The 16498-nt window shown below is 29.9% G+C and overlaps 1 protein-coding gene across 2 annotated transcripts in view; it reads right to left on the reverse strand.

Moving 5' to 3' along the window:
• Positions 1-16498, reverse strand: part of LOC118202277 (uncharacterized) — a 61360-nt gene that overhangs the window by 21680 nt on the left and 23182 nt on the right. For both annotated transcript variants that reach the window (XM_035374432.2, XM_035374433.2), the window contains exons 5-9: positions 14344-14590; positions 10842-10986; positions 5819-5968; positions 4566-4761; positions 1307-1456 (exon numbers count right to left, since the gene is read on the reverse strand). In XM_035374432.2, the coding sequence (XP_035230323.2) occupies positions 1307-1456; positions 4566-4761; positions 5819-5968; positions 10842-10986; positions 14344-14590 (888 nt within the window). The remainder of the gene's footprint in view (positions 1-1306; positions 1457-4565; positions 4762-5818; positions 5969-10841; positions 10987-14343; positions 14591-16498) is intronic.

Here is a 16498-nt window from a genome sequence, read left to right on the forward strand (position 1 = left end):
ACAGAGTGTAAATTTTAAAAACATGTATGCAAATTCAAAGTGAGTCTGGAAGCAGTATTTAAGCAGTGGTTTTAAGAGTTCATGAGTAGCAGGAGGAGGAAGGGGGGAGTTCCAAATTTATGCTTTGTGTTTGAAATAGTTCTGCATGTTAATAGTTGGTGTTAGCGATCCTCTTCAGAATATATTGATATTCTAGGTTTAGCTTTGCTGTGTGCAGCTGATTTAGCAGTTTAGATAAATAAGGAACCAGTTGTGTATCCTATCTTACTTTATTGTGATTTTACATTTTTATTTTGTGTTATAGAGTTACTTAGCGACAAAGTGGTGGTAAATTGTAAGCACCGAGTAAGTGCAATTTTTTTTTAGTTCAAATAAAAAGGTTACTTAAAACTTATTCTGCAGTATCTGTTCTTCAAAGACCTAGCGAGAATTCGCTACTCAGTCTTTTTAGCTTCGGTCTACAGTGTATGATTCCAAAACAGACAAGAAGACTTTACATGGCATACTACATCTGTGAAGAGCTAACAGTCAGGCAATTACCTAGGCCACTGGCCACTGCAGCTATGAATTGCCTTCATGCCTTCATTAGTGGAAGCCTTCATTAGAACAGCCTTTCTCACAGCTGCTTACTGGGTGTTGCAGCAGAACAGTGATGAATGTCAGACATATAGTCACAGCAGTTGGGAGATAGAATTTGGATTCAATAAGATGGTGCAATAGAAAGTGCAAGTATAACTGTACTTGGATACTATCTCATAGATTGTGTTGAGATGCATCAGGGAAACATTCCTATACATTCTTAGTCAACCTTGAATGATGCATCCAAGTAGATCAAAGATATTATTTTCAAGATTTATTAATGGCTGCATTATATATTTTATTGCAGTAAATCCCTCTGTATATACTGTTATTTGACAATTACATAAAGAGGTTAGATGCATTCATCATCTGCCTGTTGATACTTAAAATTAGTAGATACAATACAATAATAATATGCTGAAGGAAATTCTTTTAAAAATAAAAAGCACAAATATTAAAAATTAAATTATATATGTCAAAATGTTGCAGTATTTCAAGAAGCAAACAAGACTTTCAATAATAAGAGGGAAAAAAGGCTGAAACTGACTTCAGTTAAAAAAAAAAAAAAAAAAAAAAAAAAAAATTATTAAAAAATAATAATTATATAATAGAAACGACAGCAAGTAAAAATTAGTAAGAAATGCATAATAACTTTTAATATGATAGAAAAATAAAAAGATGTATGTAATAATTTATAAAAAGAATGATTCATGTTTTTAATTCTTACAAATTCTAATTCTCTTTTCTCAGCTGCATAAGAATTTTTTGTTTCTTTTAGTTGAGATTCTAATTCTTCAAGACGCTGGTGAAACTGGAGTTTCTGCTGTTCCCAACTTAATTTGAGCTGCAGAATTTCATTTTCATTCCCATGCACATGCTAATACATAAATTACACAGATTAAATTCTTATTAAAACACAACTATATATTCAACTTCAATTCTCAAAATTACAAGATAACATATTATAATTCTTTCATCCATATAACATAAAAAATTTCATTTTATAACATAAATATTTTATAATGATTTGTATGAAAACAAAACTGATTACATTTCATGTAATTTTCATGCGTAAAATGTTTTTGATAATTAATAGTCATAAACCCAAAATATATTTGGCTCTAATCGCATCATGCATTCATAACTTCCTTTTGAAATCAAAATATTAAACTGATAGATTTTACATTGTATGAATGGTTTACTCAATTAAACATTTCACATCAATGTACTATTTTAGCTCACATCACACTTGTAATAAGTGGTACGTAATAAGAAAAATAGTTAAAAAAGTTATGATAGTCTTAATTTTTTTTTTTTTAAATTTTATAAAACATTTTCCTAATTTATACACAAACAGCTATATAGGCTGGACAATATTTGAGAAAGTATATTCTAGCTATGCAAACTCTCTAGGGCTTTTCAAAAATGTTCAGCATATAAAGGTAGCATCCAATTATGATCCACTGATAGCATCAGTGAAAGGGTTGTTTATTTATTTGCAAAAGAATAACTGTTTAAGCTTATCATTGTTAAGGAAGTTGACCATTATACCACCACAACATGTGAAGTGATGGCCACTGTAAAGGCCAGTTAACATAATAGTAAACACAGATGAGTTACATAACACATAAAAATAAAAATTCCAAGCAAAATTATCCCATTTCAGTGTAAAAGTATACAAAATTTAGAACCTAGTTTCAAAAAGAAATTTTAAAAAATACTTATTAAATAGTAAATGAATCTGGATCTGCCTATACCCTAATGGAAAAACAGATCAGAGGAACTTTCAATACACAGATTATCAGAATAAATCTGATATTGAGAATTGTGATATAGAAAGGAATAATGGGAGGAAACTGAACAATTTCCTGTTTATACTGCTGAAAATTATAATTTACCAACATAAATATGTTTTGAAATCTGTAATATATTTTGCATACAAAATATTCATGAATCTAGAAAAATCACCAAAAAACACTCAAATTTATCATATAAATATTTTTAAGCAAATATGTAAATGACAGAAAATGTACAGGTATAAGTGGGTGGGACACCAGAAATTCATAGGTTGTGCAGGTATAGACCCACCCCATTAACAGTGCAACTCCATCCCAGTTTTCATGAAGGCACCTGGTAAACTCTGGTAAAACTGCAAAATTAATTCAGTACAGACCATCCTATCATCAAAATATTAACCATGTCTATAAAAGATGTGACCTTTATTTTGGCAAATGTTAGTCATAAACATATACGTCCAATTACAAAGTGTCTTAAATAAAGAAAATATTCAAGCTATCACATTTTCATATTAAAAAAGTCAATTTTGTAAAAATTATGATACCTGACATTTATATGATTTCTCTCAGAATATATAGTTATTCATATATTTAAAAAAAGTTTATACTTAAAATATATAAAATTTTATTTTTTATATATAAAAAATAAAATGCAAAAAGTCTGATTCTGGTAAAACAAGAAATAATAATTCATCAAGATATTTAATTTCAAAGTGTCAGATCATATTCAGGAATCAGAAAAATTTAAGAGTGAAATATTAAAATTTGTATGTAACTTAAAAAAACATTTCCACTCCAACAATTTTTTATGTATTACTATCATAAAGTAATAAAACTGCAAGTAAATATTATTAAAGTATTTTTAGCAACTATCTGTATGAAAATGCTATCTGCATATCTAATGCCACAAAATTATAAATTAAAGTGTGTTATTAAAACACAACAGAAGTTGTGCTGTTAAACACAACAGAATAATAGCATATGTGTAATTGGCAGTACAAAGGTTAATACCTGATTGCTTGAGACTACATACACATTTTAAAGTAGCTTCTTTTGCCTCAGTTGTGGAATTCGTAACAACGGATACCAGCACACACACGTGTAAGAAAAATAAAGAATATGTAAAAGATCAAATTTAAATTAGCAGCGTAAATTAATTTTCCTTCTCTATTCTAAAAGTAGTAATCTCTCTTTGCACTGCGTCATTTTGAGATTAATCCATGTCATATGGCTCTTACATATTCTGATGATGTATATAGAACTCAAACAGCCAATAATAATTTTAAAGTAGTTTAATTATACAATCAAATATACTGAGAACCAAAACTAACTCAGTCTGAATTAAGATTTCACCCCTGAACATAACACACTTGCTCACTACTCTTCAGCTAGTTGGACTGCTGTCTGTTGCTTCATTTCTTACTGCAAAGTTATCAAAAACGTAAACCTCTTAAAAATAGGCACAAAATAATGTGCCAAGTTGTTTGTGACCATTTTTGTTTGCTGAAATAAAATAAAAATTTTATCTGCCCCAGCTGCCAGTTTCCTATTCATTATAGATTAGCATTCTATGACATTAAAAATCCTGCTGTTTATTACTTCTAAGTTTGTTTCTATTACATATATATATATGAAATAAGATGTACAGAGAAGATTAAAATTTTTTTGAAGCTTTTTCTAATTTTTCTGTAGTCTGAAATGGTTTTTGTAATTTACTTTATAACTCATATTACAAAGTGTTTCTGGAATTTTGACAGGATACTGCAAGCGTTTGTTACGACTTTTTCTAGGTTTCAAAAATTACTTTCTTATTTATAATATGGAAAGATACATGTGTGTACATATTTAAAATAATCTAAGGTTTACCAGAAATTATCATTTCTAATAATAGCTTAAATAATAATAGCTTTGCTGGGTTAGCTAAAAAAAAAAAAAAAAAAAATTGCCCACATAAGAAAATTCTGTAATGTACAAAATACAAATATTTCCCAGAAAACAAGCTGAAAGAAAGATCGAGCTCTGCTTTCAACATTATATAAAACAAGCTTTATTTACAAATTAAAAGTGAAAAGGTTTAAAGAGTTTTGGTCAAAATACAAGTCAGAGATACTGATGAAAGAAGTACATATTTGAAGTAAGTTTATGTCTAAAAACACAGGATAACATGATAAAATATATATTTTTACACACTTGTGGTATACTTGCTGCTATAGTTTCTCTTAGTATTTTTTCTTTCTCTAGAGAAATATCACTACCTCTAGCAGTTAAAACATCAATTCTTTCTTTTAATTCCTGGATTTCTTTCCTATAGTTTAAACAACTCTCTTTTGATAGATTTTCATCAGCTGCTACAGCTGAGCTTTTTAATGTTTTATCTAGCTCATCTCTGTATAAGGGAAGAGGAAAGAAAATACATTACACTTCAGAAAAAAAGACAGAGTTTGTTTTATAGAATTATCAAATTTCACATAAATAAATAAAAAGCAAACTGCATTATTTTATTATGTACTGTCATAATGATTAATACTGAAAATATAAATAACAAATACCTGACAGAATGTAGCACAGGAATGGAAGAAACATTAATAAAATAATATTTAAATTGTATTTATGAAAAAAAAAATAATTTGAAAACAATGCAACTACTAAAACAACTTTTTAACTTCGCAAGAGAAAATAAAAATAAACAGAATACAGAGAAAATGCAAATTCTATAGTTATTAGGTTGTACGGAAAATTTCCAAAAATTTATAGTGTGTTGAAGTTAATCACAGAACATAAATAGGAAATGATGATGCCAATGTTGCACATTGTTGTATATGAAAGAAGGGATTTGGCAGATATTAATTATGCCATTGTCAGAAGTGCATTTGATATTGTTATACAAATATTTAAATAGTATGAATACAAAAAATGCATTTGGACAGTTACTGAAGATATTTGGTGGTGATGACACAGAATAGAATACATGCTAAAATTAGTATAAAAATTGAAAGGTGGTGTTTAAGAGCTGCCTGATTCAACCAAAAGTAATGATCTAATAATATGAACAATGAAACTTTGAAGTATATGCTAGGAAGCAAACCAGGTATAAAATTATGATCACAACATAAAATTACATGAATATGGTTTGAAAACTTGATAAAAATGATGAGATGAAATGATACCAAACTGATTTCTTTGCTTTTTTGCACCAGGCATGTAAAATTTTGAGATATTTTAAATTAATCAAGTGGTATAACAAGATCAGGAAATATGATAAAAATAACTTGAATAATAAGTAGACACAGTGTTCTGTAAAAGATTTTTGGCTTTGAATTGATGTTTACTTTTTGTTGGAAACTTTCTTTACAACCTGAGGGATTCACAAACTGAAATTTGAAGGACATACATATATGAGGAGATGAAAGCATTAGAAATAGTAAAATCAAAATAATTGTTACTTCATTGCCACAAGTTCTTTTTCAAGGTCTGTTTTCAATGTAAAGCTCTGTTGTAACTTTTGCTGCATAATTTGAAGTTCATGATTTAATTGTGAAACAGCTTGATCTCTGTTACTTTCAATTTCTTTGATTTTCCTTTCTAGTTTGTCCCTAGAAAACATATCAAAGAAAGAATGCAAAAGTTGGCCTCTTAAGAATACCATGAAATTTAGCAATTTTTAAAAATACAATAGTGAAGAACAACTGAAATATGCAAAAACTTCTGAAGGAATAATATACATTAAATCTAGATTCATGGTAGCAGCAATATTAATATAAATTCCTAAATCAGCCAAGTAACTGAAAAAATGAACTAGCTTTCGAGACTATTAGCATTTTTAATTTAGGACTGGTTTTATAACAGTATTACAGTAGTTACCTGAAGTAGATAATAAAACTGATTGTTAGGACTATGAATCGAAACTGCTAAAATTTTCAAGCTGATTACAACAGGATGAGAAGCATTATACTAAATACTTGCAAGTGTATTGAGAGTCCTGTATAACAGGTACAGGTTGAAGTAAGGCCAGCTCTTGCACATCCATATAGGCATATTAGGCATCTCTGGGCCTTGCTAATTGCTAACCTTCGACCCCAATTTGAATTTCGAGGAACAACATCCTGAGGGGTGATCTGAGAATCTCCCACCCTTCTTCAATTACCACCAACCTCTCAAGAGGATTGTAACTTGCTGAGTAGCTTGAGTGTCCCCTTGCACATACAGACACTCACAAACATCCCTGCCCTTTTCAGGATTTAGGCCTGGGATGTTTGGCATGGCAGTCAGCGTATTCTTGCGCAGCACTTCAAACAGCAAGAGAAAATAAATAATAATAATAATAATGTTGATATCCTTATGCAAATACAAATATATGCTGATATCAAATATTGGCCAAAAATCCACATATTCCGTTGAAGTAGTGATAACCGCCACCAGTATAAAAGCTCCAAATTCTAGCTGTGATAGTATGGATCAGATTAAACAGAGCAGTCAAGCAGAGTAGGTAGGCTGCAAGCAGTGCCAGAAAGGCCGAGTTCCAGTCCACAATACTGGAGAAAATTCTTCTAGAGAGTGGCCAAATGGTCATTGTGAATGTCTCACAAAATTAGGGATTGCAGTTCAGTTACCCAGCTCCACCTAAGACATTTTCAATATTGTGTTAAGTTTCTTCAATCAAGTTGACTTAGCAATAAACTTATATTTTAACTGAAGCTTCTGTGTTTAAGCTATATTTTTAAAGTTAGATAATGCAAGTTTTCAAAAATTAAAAACATAAAATAAGTAAAATTTCAAGTTCAAGCATTTAACAATTAAAGTTTTTCAAAATACCTCAGTTGTAAAACTCAATTTTAGTTTTTAGGTAGGTTAAAAACAAAAACTTAACCTTGCATATATAGTTTACGTTAACTTACAGTTTTCGTGGATGCTCAATATCATATCATCATAACCTGATATCTGAAAATACTTATTCTGAACCTTATAATTACTATTCTTGATAATAGTCAATATCTACAATTTTTATCCCTATTTGCAATAATTTAAACCATTCTCTATTCTTTTATGCATAGAGAGAAGAAAGGCACTTTTTTATTCTTAGCATAATATGATGAAATAATCAGACTACATTTCAACTACATTTTCTTTTTCTACATTCTACATTTCTTTTTGTTTACGTGTTTAAAAAAATTATCTTTTAGTAACCGTAATAAAAATTTTCATTAAGAAATATGTAAGATAAATATTTCATAGGAAAACGCATTAAATTCATTGATCATTCTTCAATTTAATAAGGAAAATAATCATTATTCAAAAACTCAGTTCAATTATTATCAATTATAAATGTAACCTGATACTTTCTAAAGGTAAATTAATATAATCTAAAGGTATGATATAAATGTAACCTGATACTTTCATTATTGAACACTTGAATATTCCTAAAACTTCCATGAATGTATGAAGAAAAAACCTTTTGTCCATTGTTTCTTGCTTAGCTTTAATCATGAAATAACTGTTACTTGTAATATACTTTTGGAAGTTTATAAGGTTATCAAGATTACAAGAGTACCTATGACTTTTTTTAAACTTAGCTTACACTATTAATTTAGAAGTCAAACAACAAAAATCAGCATTATATTTGCAAATTTTCACAGGACTAGTTTCGATGGTTTTTACCAAACCATCATCCTCAGTTGCCAAAGCCCAAATGAACGAGATAAGATAAGATAAGAATGGTTGGAGAGGCATTAAGCTATTGGCACCATCTATTGATTAAATGAGAACTAAAACGTAATTTCCTTAAGGACATACAGTGCCTCACAAAAGTGTTCGTACACTTATGATTTTCATTGAAATAGGGCTCTATCCATTAATTAAAAGTAAACTTTCTGAATGAGATTTTAATAATAAGATCTATAATCTATTCATAACAAAATAACATGAAATATTTTTTAAATATAGTGAAATTTTATTTTTAAGAAATTAATAATCAAAAAATGACAAACATTTTATCTCGCAAAAGTCTTCGTACACTGAAATATTTTTGGATAAAATCAAAATGAATTATAGTTTGCCTCTTTTTTTTAATTTTTGCATTGTGATGGCATTTAAAAATTTGTTTGCTTTAATTTTTTTTTGTTTACTTCATAATATTCTATTTATTATCAAAAAATGGGTCCCAGTCATAAAGAAATTACAAACAGCATTCGAAAATTGATAATTTTTCACCATAGTAGTGGTAAATCAATTTGAAATATTGCTAAATTAGTTAATTTATCCGACTCTACAGTGCAGTATGTGATAAAACACTTTAAAGATGAAAATTGGATTGGAAATAAGGTAAGAATAGATCGACCGAGAAAGTTAACTAAACGTGATAAGAGATTTATTATTAGCAAATTAGTGAAAAACCCACGTTTGAGTGCTGTAAAAGTTTCTGCAGAATTTAATGTAAAGTTTCCTACTTCAATTTCACATTAAATTGTTTGACGAGTTCTCAAAGAAGCTGGATTACATGGGTGTTTTTCCCGTTAAAAAAAAAAAAAATTGTTAGTGAGAAAAACAGAAAGCTTAGGCTTTCATTTGCAAAATCAATGATAAATACACCCGAAACATACTGGAATAATGTCCTATTTGCTGACGAAAGCAAATTTAACATTTTTGGTTCAGATGGTCGAATAACTGTATGGAGAAGAAAAAATGAAGAACTTCATTCTAAGAACTTAGTTGGAACAGTTAAGCATGGCGATGGAAGTGTTCTTGTGGGGGGCATGACAGCATCAGGACTAGGTAATTTGGTATTTATTGATAGCATAATGAATTATTCCCTTTATTTAAATATTTTAGGAGACAATTTAAAATTATCAGCCCAAAATTTTGGTATTGGAAACAACTTTATTTTTAATCATGATAACGATCCTAAGTATACGGCTCTCAACGTTCGCCTGTAGTGTCTCTATAATTGTCCACAGGTTTTGAAAACACCACCTCAGTCGCCAGATTTAAACCCCATAGAACACATTTGGAATAAGCTGGAGGTTAGAGTACGAAAACATGACATCAAAACGAAAAGCAAACTCAAAACAGCCATGATGGAAGAATGGATGAACATTGATACAAAAATTACCCCCCCCCAAAAAAAGTAAAATCTATTCCCAGACGTTTAAAAGTTGTTGTGGATGCCAAATATTAATTTAACAAAAAAATTATATTAATATTTACCAATATGTCAAGATTTTTTTGAAGTGTACAAAGACTTTTGTGAGATAAAATGTTTGCCATTTTCTGATTATTAATTTCTTAAAAATAAAGTTTAACTATATTTTAAAAATATTTCATGTCATTCTGTTATGAATAGATTATAGATCTTATTATTAAAATCTCATTCAGAAAGTTTACTTTTAATTAATGGATAGAGCCCTATTTCACCTATTTCAATGAAAATCATAAGTGTACGAACACTTTTGGAAGCCACTATAATTCATTCTTTCCAGCCATTCTTATCTTATCTAATCACTATATCTTATTTTGGTCATTTGCATTTCGGCAGCTGAGGCTGATGGCTTGGTAAAAACCATATCCTTTCACAAAGCGGTTTTAAGTTTGGGAAACAGTAAAAAGTCTGCTTGAACCAAGTCAAAGAATAGAATAGGTGGGACATAATAGATATAATGGAAGTACAATGTTTTGTTAGATTATTGGTAACAAGGAACATTGCATGTGGTGGAGCATGGTTATGATGCAACATCCAAGACTGACTGCCCCCCCCCCATAGTTCAGTCTCTTCCTGTGCACAGCATCTCTCAGTTGTGTTAGAATTCTCTGGTAGACTTCCTTGTTTAGTGTCTTACTCTGTGGGACAAATTCATAATTTGTCGGTCATCTGCTAAGGTGGAAAGGTTGTTCAGTCATTTTATCTTCTGGCCTCTTTAAAATGTTGAAATCAATCATAGTATGGCGTTCAGCTCATGCAATCATCTTAGTGTGCTGGTTAAGCATTTGAAATGCTTTCATGAGAGTTTTCCTAAAGTTTTGCACAAAATTCATGCATATACATTACTCCACCAAATCCTTCATTTCTACATTTTCACTCATTCAACAAACAACCTATGCCCGACTTTGGCTCAAATGGTAATTACTCCCCAAGTGCATAAATTGGAATCTAGTAGAAGGCGATATATTACTTACCACTAGTTGTGCATGGTGTTCAGAATCAGCCATATGCAACTGTTGGAGTGCAATTTAAAAAGTTTGATATCTTTTTAACAGTCCTTGTATTGAATTCCAACATACTTCAGATGGTATACTTAAACCAGTTCCATTGCATTCATTTAAATTTGGCTAGGGCAAGGGAGGAATTTTATGGACACTATTTATTTTCTAAAAATCAATCAATCCCATTTTACAATGAAAGAAAGTACTCAAAAGCCTTTAAAGTGAAATTTCTTATTATTGAAATAATAATAATTGATGATGATTATCACTTACTTTTCCTGATTAAGCTCATTAATTTGTTTCCAAAATTGCTGTCTGGCAGTTATCAAGTTTTGTTGATAATCTTGCTCTTTGGTTATCACAGTTTGTTGCTCAAGCACCAAGCTATCTTTCAGTGCTTGTAATTCAGCCTTGAGTCCTAGACACAAAATATATGAATATATGAGATTAAAAGGTAGCTTTACAGGTAGGTAGGTACACAAAAAATGGTACTTCCAAGAAAAACATTAAATAAATAAATTGAAAATTATACTTAACCAAACAACTCTCACATATGGCTCAAATTGACTTTGAATTTTAGAAAACAGTTTTCTTTTTCAACTTTTTTCTGTTCAATTTGCATATAATTAATCTAACTCGCTGTCCACCATTGCCCTTATATATATGTAGTGAAAACAAATTTAGAAGTACTCATGTAGGAACATCAAGACACAGAAACACTGATGGTGTAGATCCATATTGAAGAATAATTCTGAAATACGAAAATGTTGAATCTCTATTGACCAAGAAACTTTGCAGTCGAGGTGGATTAAATTCCATTTTTATTTAAATTGACATTTGTGGCCACAAATCATTTGGCACTCTAATCATGCCTATTTCCAGAACATTTACACTTTTCATACTGTTGCGATAGGAAGAAAGCCCATTAAAATTGTGTCCAAGAAGAAGAAGAAAACTAAGAGGAACAAAAGAAGCTAACGGTGTGCATTTATCTAAAATAGAAGAAAATTGTGTCCAAGAAGAAGAAGAAAACTAAGAGGAACAAAAGAAGCTAACGGTGTGCATTTATCTAAAATAGAAGATCGCCAAAAGGAAGGTTTTGGTTATGTCAGAAAAGTTTTAGTTCTTAAAATTTTAAGTTTAGGTTCCAAATTACTCACATCATTAGCATTGCACAGGCCATTCAAGATGGACACATTCAAAAATACTGAGTTAAAAACTGGTCTTGAAGGAAGTTCTTTACAACTTATTCACAAACACACAGTCTTTAATTCACTTGCCTATAAATCAAATTCACATTTGTGGCATCACTGCTAATAATGATACAGTGTGAATCAGACTAGTCGATACCTAGGCTGAAGGGATTACCTTTACCTAGTATTTAATTTAATCACAGTTTGAATGAGAAATATAATTTCTTAATTGCATCTCTGTTGTTGCTTTAGATGAACCTCTGCTGTATAAAGGTATACAGTCAAAAGTCGTTAATCCAGACTAGTCGGGACTTCGGCGATTCCGGATTATCGATTTTTCTGGATTATAGATCATCAGTTTAAATCTGGTAAGATGGCATGCAGAAATTACAAAATTAAAAATATGAAACTGTAATTTATGAAATAAAGAACAATTATGATCTAAAGGGTATCAAAATTTGCAAAAAGAAAAAGCTTACTATTTATTTGTTGACTTTATTAAACATTTCTTTCAATGTAAGTTGCTTCGTTTCATGTGATAATACTTTCTCTTTAATTCTATTAAACAGACATAATTTCTTGTTTAGTTACAAAGTTCCGCTGTTCAAGTCCTATAATTGCTGTGTGGAGAATACCGACTAATTTGTCAATCGAAATGTTTTCGTTTTCAATAACCTCTGGGTCACTTTCTTCACTATCGGAAGCAAATTATAATGACGAGGAACCTGATTTAAATCATATAGAGATGAAATACTACACTTAGTAAGGAATTATAAGCCAAATAAAATAAAAACATCTGCCCTGAAGATAAGGATAGTGCTGACAAATCAACTTCCAATCCGCCAAATTGATAAACAGATTTCGAATTTCAAAACATACTTTCGCTTTGTAGATACAAATTACATATTAGTAAATATATATCAGAAATTCTATTTGACATAATCGAAGTTCAAGCTTACCTTTATGAAATTGCTCTAACAGTCTGCAAAAAATAATAAGCCGGATCCAATTCGAAGATTAAGGTACACCGCAATATGTAACATTAACTGAATTAGATAATTTTAGCTTAGCTTATACCTCTGTTACACATTACACGCGCATGCGCACAAACATATTTGCAGCCGTAAAGGTCTTACGTGCACTCGTAAACGCCTGTGCGCATGCGTGAATGCGACGCATGTGCAGAAAGTTTGTAGCTTTGAGGTCCGGATTATAGATCATTCCGGATTATGGGTGTCCGAATTAGTGACTTTTGACTGTATAAAGCTAAGAGTGATGGTTCAAATAAACAACTGGCTTACTAGACTAGTAAATATTTTAAGTAAAAAATATAATTTCTAGCAGAACCTTAAAGTTAAAATAGCTTAACAACTGGTTTACTGTACTGTTTTATATTGAAAAGGCAGTTACGAATTTATATGCATGGCTTTGTACCATTTCCTTCACATTAGCATAGCCTGCACATTAAAAAAGTGTGCAAAATAATAACAACTTTAAAAATAAACTAAAAAACACAAAATATCATAAAATAAATATAAAAAAGATTGATACTTTTTTCAATTATTAGTTATGATTATTTGGATGAGAACAAATTGTTATTATCTGACAAATGGTACAGAAATTGAAAAGGCTTGCTCATCAAATCATCAGAGAGTTAGTTATTTACAGTTGTGTTTCTTGGAAAGGATGTTTAAAGCAACAACTAAAAATTCAACTAGCTGGTCTCTGGGCAGCATAAAAAAATTCTGATTCTCCAAAATTCTATGTAGTTCAAGTTTTGTAATTCTTACCAGAAGCTCAAAGTTTTTATTCACATAAATACATAATCAGAAATATAACTATAGAAACATTTTTTTTTAAAGTTTTTATAAAATAAGCAGTAATTTACAATTCTTAAAGTAAGTAATGAATTAAAAGTAAAAAAAAAATTAATTTATCATATAATTTAATAGAAATAAGAGATTAAATAATTCTCTCTACAAAATTCATCTACAATTTTAATCAATAATAATTAAAAGCATGTGGTGCTCTTAACGAATTTCTAAAATTAATAATGGCGTATAATTTTGACAATGCAATTATTCAGGCTTACTTTTATTAGATATTTTAATTATTTGTGATATAAAACTGCAGACAAATTTCATAAAAAGTATCATTTAATCTCCTGTTCCCAATAAAATATACATTAAATTATTTTTCTTCTTTTATTTTTCTGATGATTTTACAGGTTTTAAATAAAAGCTTACTTTTATTAAACATTCATTTAATCATTGACTGATGATTTTACAAGTTTATTATTTTCTTATTTCATATTTTTAATCTCGCATGAATTATTCAACTGACATGTTACCATGTGAATTATTCAACAGAAAAATTATTTTTCAACACACCTGATTCTGAAGTCTTTCTCAGTATTGTACTAAGTGCTGTTAAAAGATTTATAGGACTTTTTAGCATTTAACATTTAAAACTGAATTATTTACATTACTAAACAATAAATAAAATATATGCTGAAAATTTATTCAAATAATTCTTACTCTCACTCACTCATAAAACATATGGATAAGATTATCATTATTTACTTGCTATTTCATCATGCAATCGCTCTTGTTCAGATTCTTTCTCAGCCTTCCATTGTTCCATTTCAACTTGTAAATTTGTAGTTACCATGCGACATTTATGCTCACATTCTTCAGCTTTGCTTCTGAGAGAAAATATTTCACGGCGGCAGACTTGTAACTCATTGTTTAATGTCTTTCGATGTTCTTGGCAGTTAGCTAATTCTTTTTCTAAAACCTCCTTCTGCATTATCAGTTTTGACTTCTCAGACTAAATGTTAAAATAAATAAATAAAATAAAATCAGCATCAAATTTGGAGAAAATTGTCATTATATACATTAGAGAGATTCTCAAGTATATTTTATGCTAAATATTTATTTCCTGTGAAGGCAAAGACAGTAAAAGTAACATTGCAGAAAATTGTTAAATATACAAAATGTATCAATATGGAATGAAATCACAGTAATTAATCACTTGCAGAATTTTTTTTTTTTTGTATTGTTGCTAATGGAGTCCATAAGCAATAAGGACCAACAAGCTCAGCAATACCTAGAGTTTTCAAAACAACCTCAGTTAGAGCCCAAAATTTGTAAATGTTCCCATTTGCCCAAGAGTATATACAGTACAAAGTCTGAGATCCGTAATGATCTCAAATCCGGACCTCAAAGCCACCACCAACTCTTTTTTTTTTTATGCTTTACGCATGCACATTTAATTTCCCCCCTCCACACATAAATAAAACATGTGGGGCATTACAATTCTTAATTTCACTTTATCTGCTTGGCTTACACCTCAAACCGAAACATTCTACAAACATACATCGTCGTGATTTTACATCTACTAATATTTTATAACCCTTATGAATCATTATTTATTATATTTTGCTTTCATCACTGCATGTTTATCAACACATGACAACTTGAATAATGACTCATGTAGTGATGCCTAAACAATTTTTTTTTTAATGTTAGTAATTGAATTCTCAAAGAGTATTGTAACCTTTTATGTTGACAATACGCTTGGCAATGATTACAGTTAAATGCCCTAAGAAATGTTGACGGGGAAAAATTTAACATAAATTTCTTTCCATATGCTAAAAATAGATTTTCTTAATGATACTCATAGGCCAAAAGATTACATTTAGTGTTATTTGAATTAAGAATAACTGATTTGTTATTCACATAAACCCAGAACCAGCGCGAGGGCTCGTATGGCCGCACCGGGCAGCAGAATTTAGGGAAGATGAAGGGAGGCACTTGGTAGCAGAATTTAGGACCCACAGAGAATGCATCAGGTGGCAAGATATCTAGCACTAGCCCTTGATAAGCTTTAAGCATATGTGGGATTTTATTTATTCAGGACTCAGATAAGTTTTAAGCACACGCAAGAAATAGATGTAAGTATCATAAATAACAAATAAAATTCAGGCTCAATTGTCTTAGTGTGCGATATGATACATAGCCAAATATGTATAGTGAACGATAGCTGAATTTTATGATGATAGCTGCAAATTTTAAATGTTTAAAACAAAGGTGAAATTTTCCAATTAATGGATGCTATAAAGAAATGTGGAGAAGTGGTAATAAATGAAGATGATATAAAAGAAGTCCTTCATTATGATGACAATGCTCTTCAAACATCAACCAATTATTGGATGGTGGAATCTGTAGCATGGTTCTAGATCCAGAAAATACTGCTACTGATAGTGAAGAAGTGACAAAGAGGTTACTGAAAATGAAAAAAATTCAATTGACAAGTTAGTCAGAATTCTTAACACAGCAATTACAGGACTTCAACAATGTAAGTAAACAAGAAATTTTAGCTGTCTACAGAATTAAAGAAAAAGTATTAACACAGAAAACGAAGCAACTTAAATAACTTACATTGAAAGAAATGTTTACTAAAGTAAACAAATAAATAGTAAGCCTTTTTTTTTTTTTTTTTTTGTAAATTTTGATACTCTTTATATTATAAATGCTTCATTATTTCATAAATCACCATTTATATTTTTAATTTCATAATTTCTACATGCCATCTTACTATATTTAAATTGATGATCTAATATCCGGAAAAATCCCAAATTCGGAATGGCAGAAGTCCCGATGAGTTCGGATCTCCGACTTTGTACCGTATTTCTATAATCGGTACTTTTCCTTTTTGCCGGTGCAAGCAATAAAG

This window comes from Stegodyphus dumicola, chromosome 3 (assembly GCF_044657685.1).
Source record: "Stegodyphus dumicola isolate Sdum_Otavi_A_Nest chromosome 3, ASM4465768v1".
Classification (NCBI taxonomy): domain Eukaryota; kingdom Metazoa; phylum Arthropoda; class Arachnida; order Araneae; family Eresidae; genus Stegodyphus; species Stegodyphus dumicola.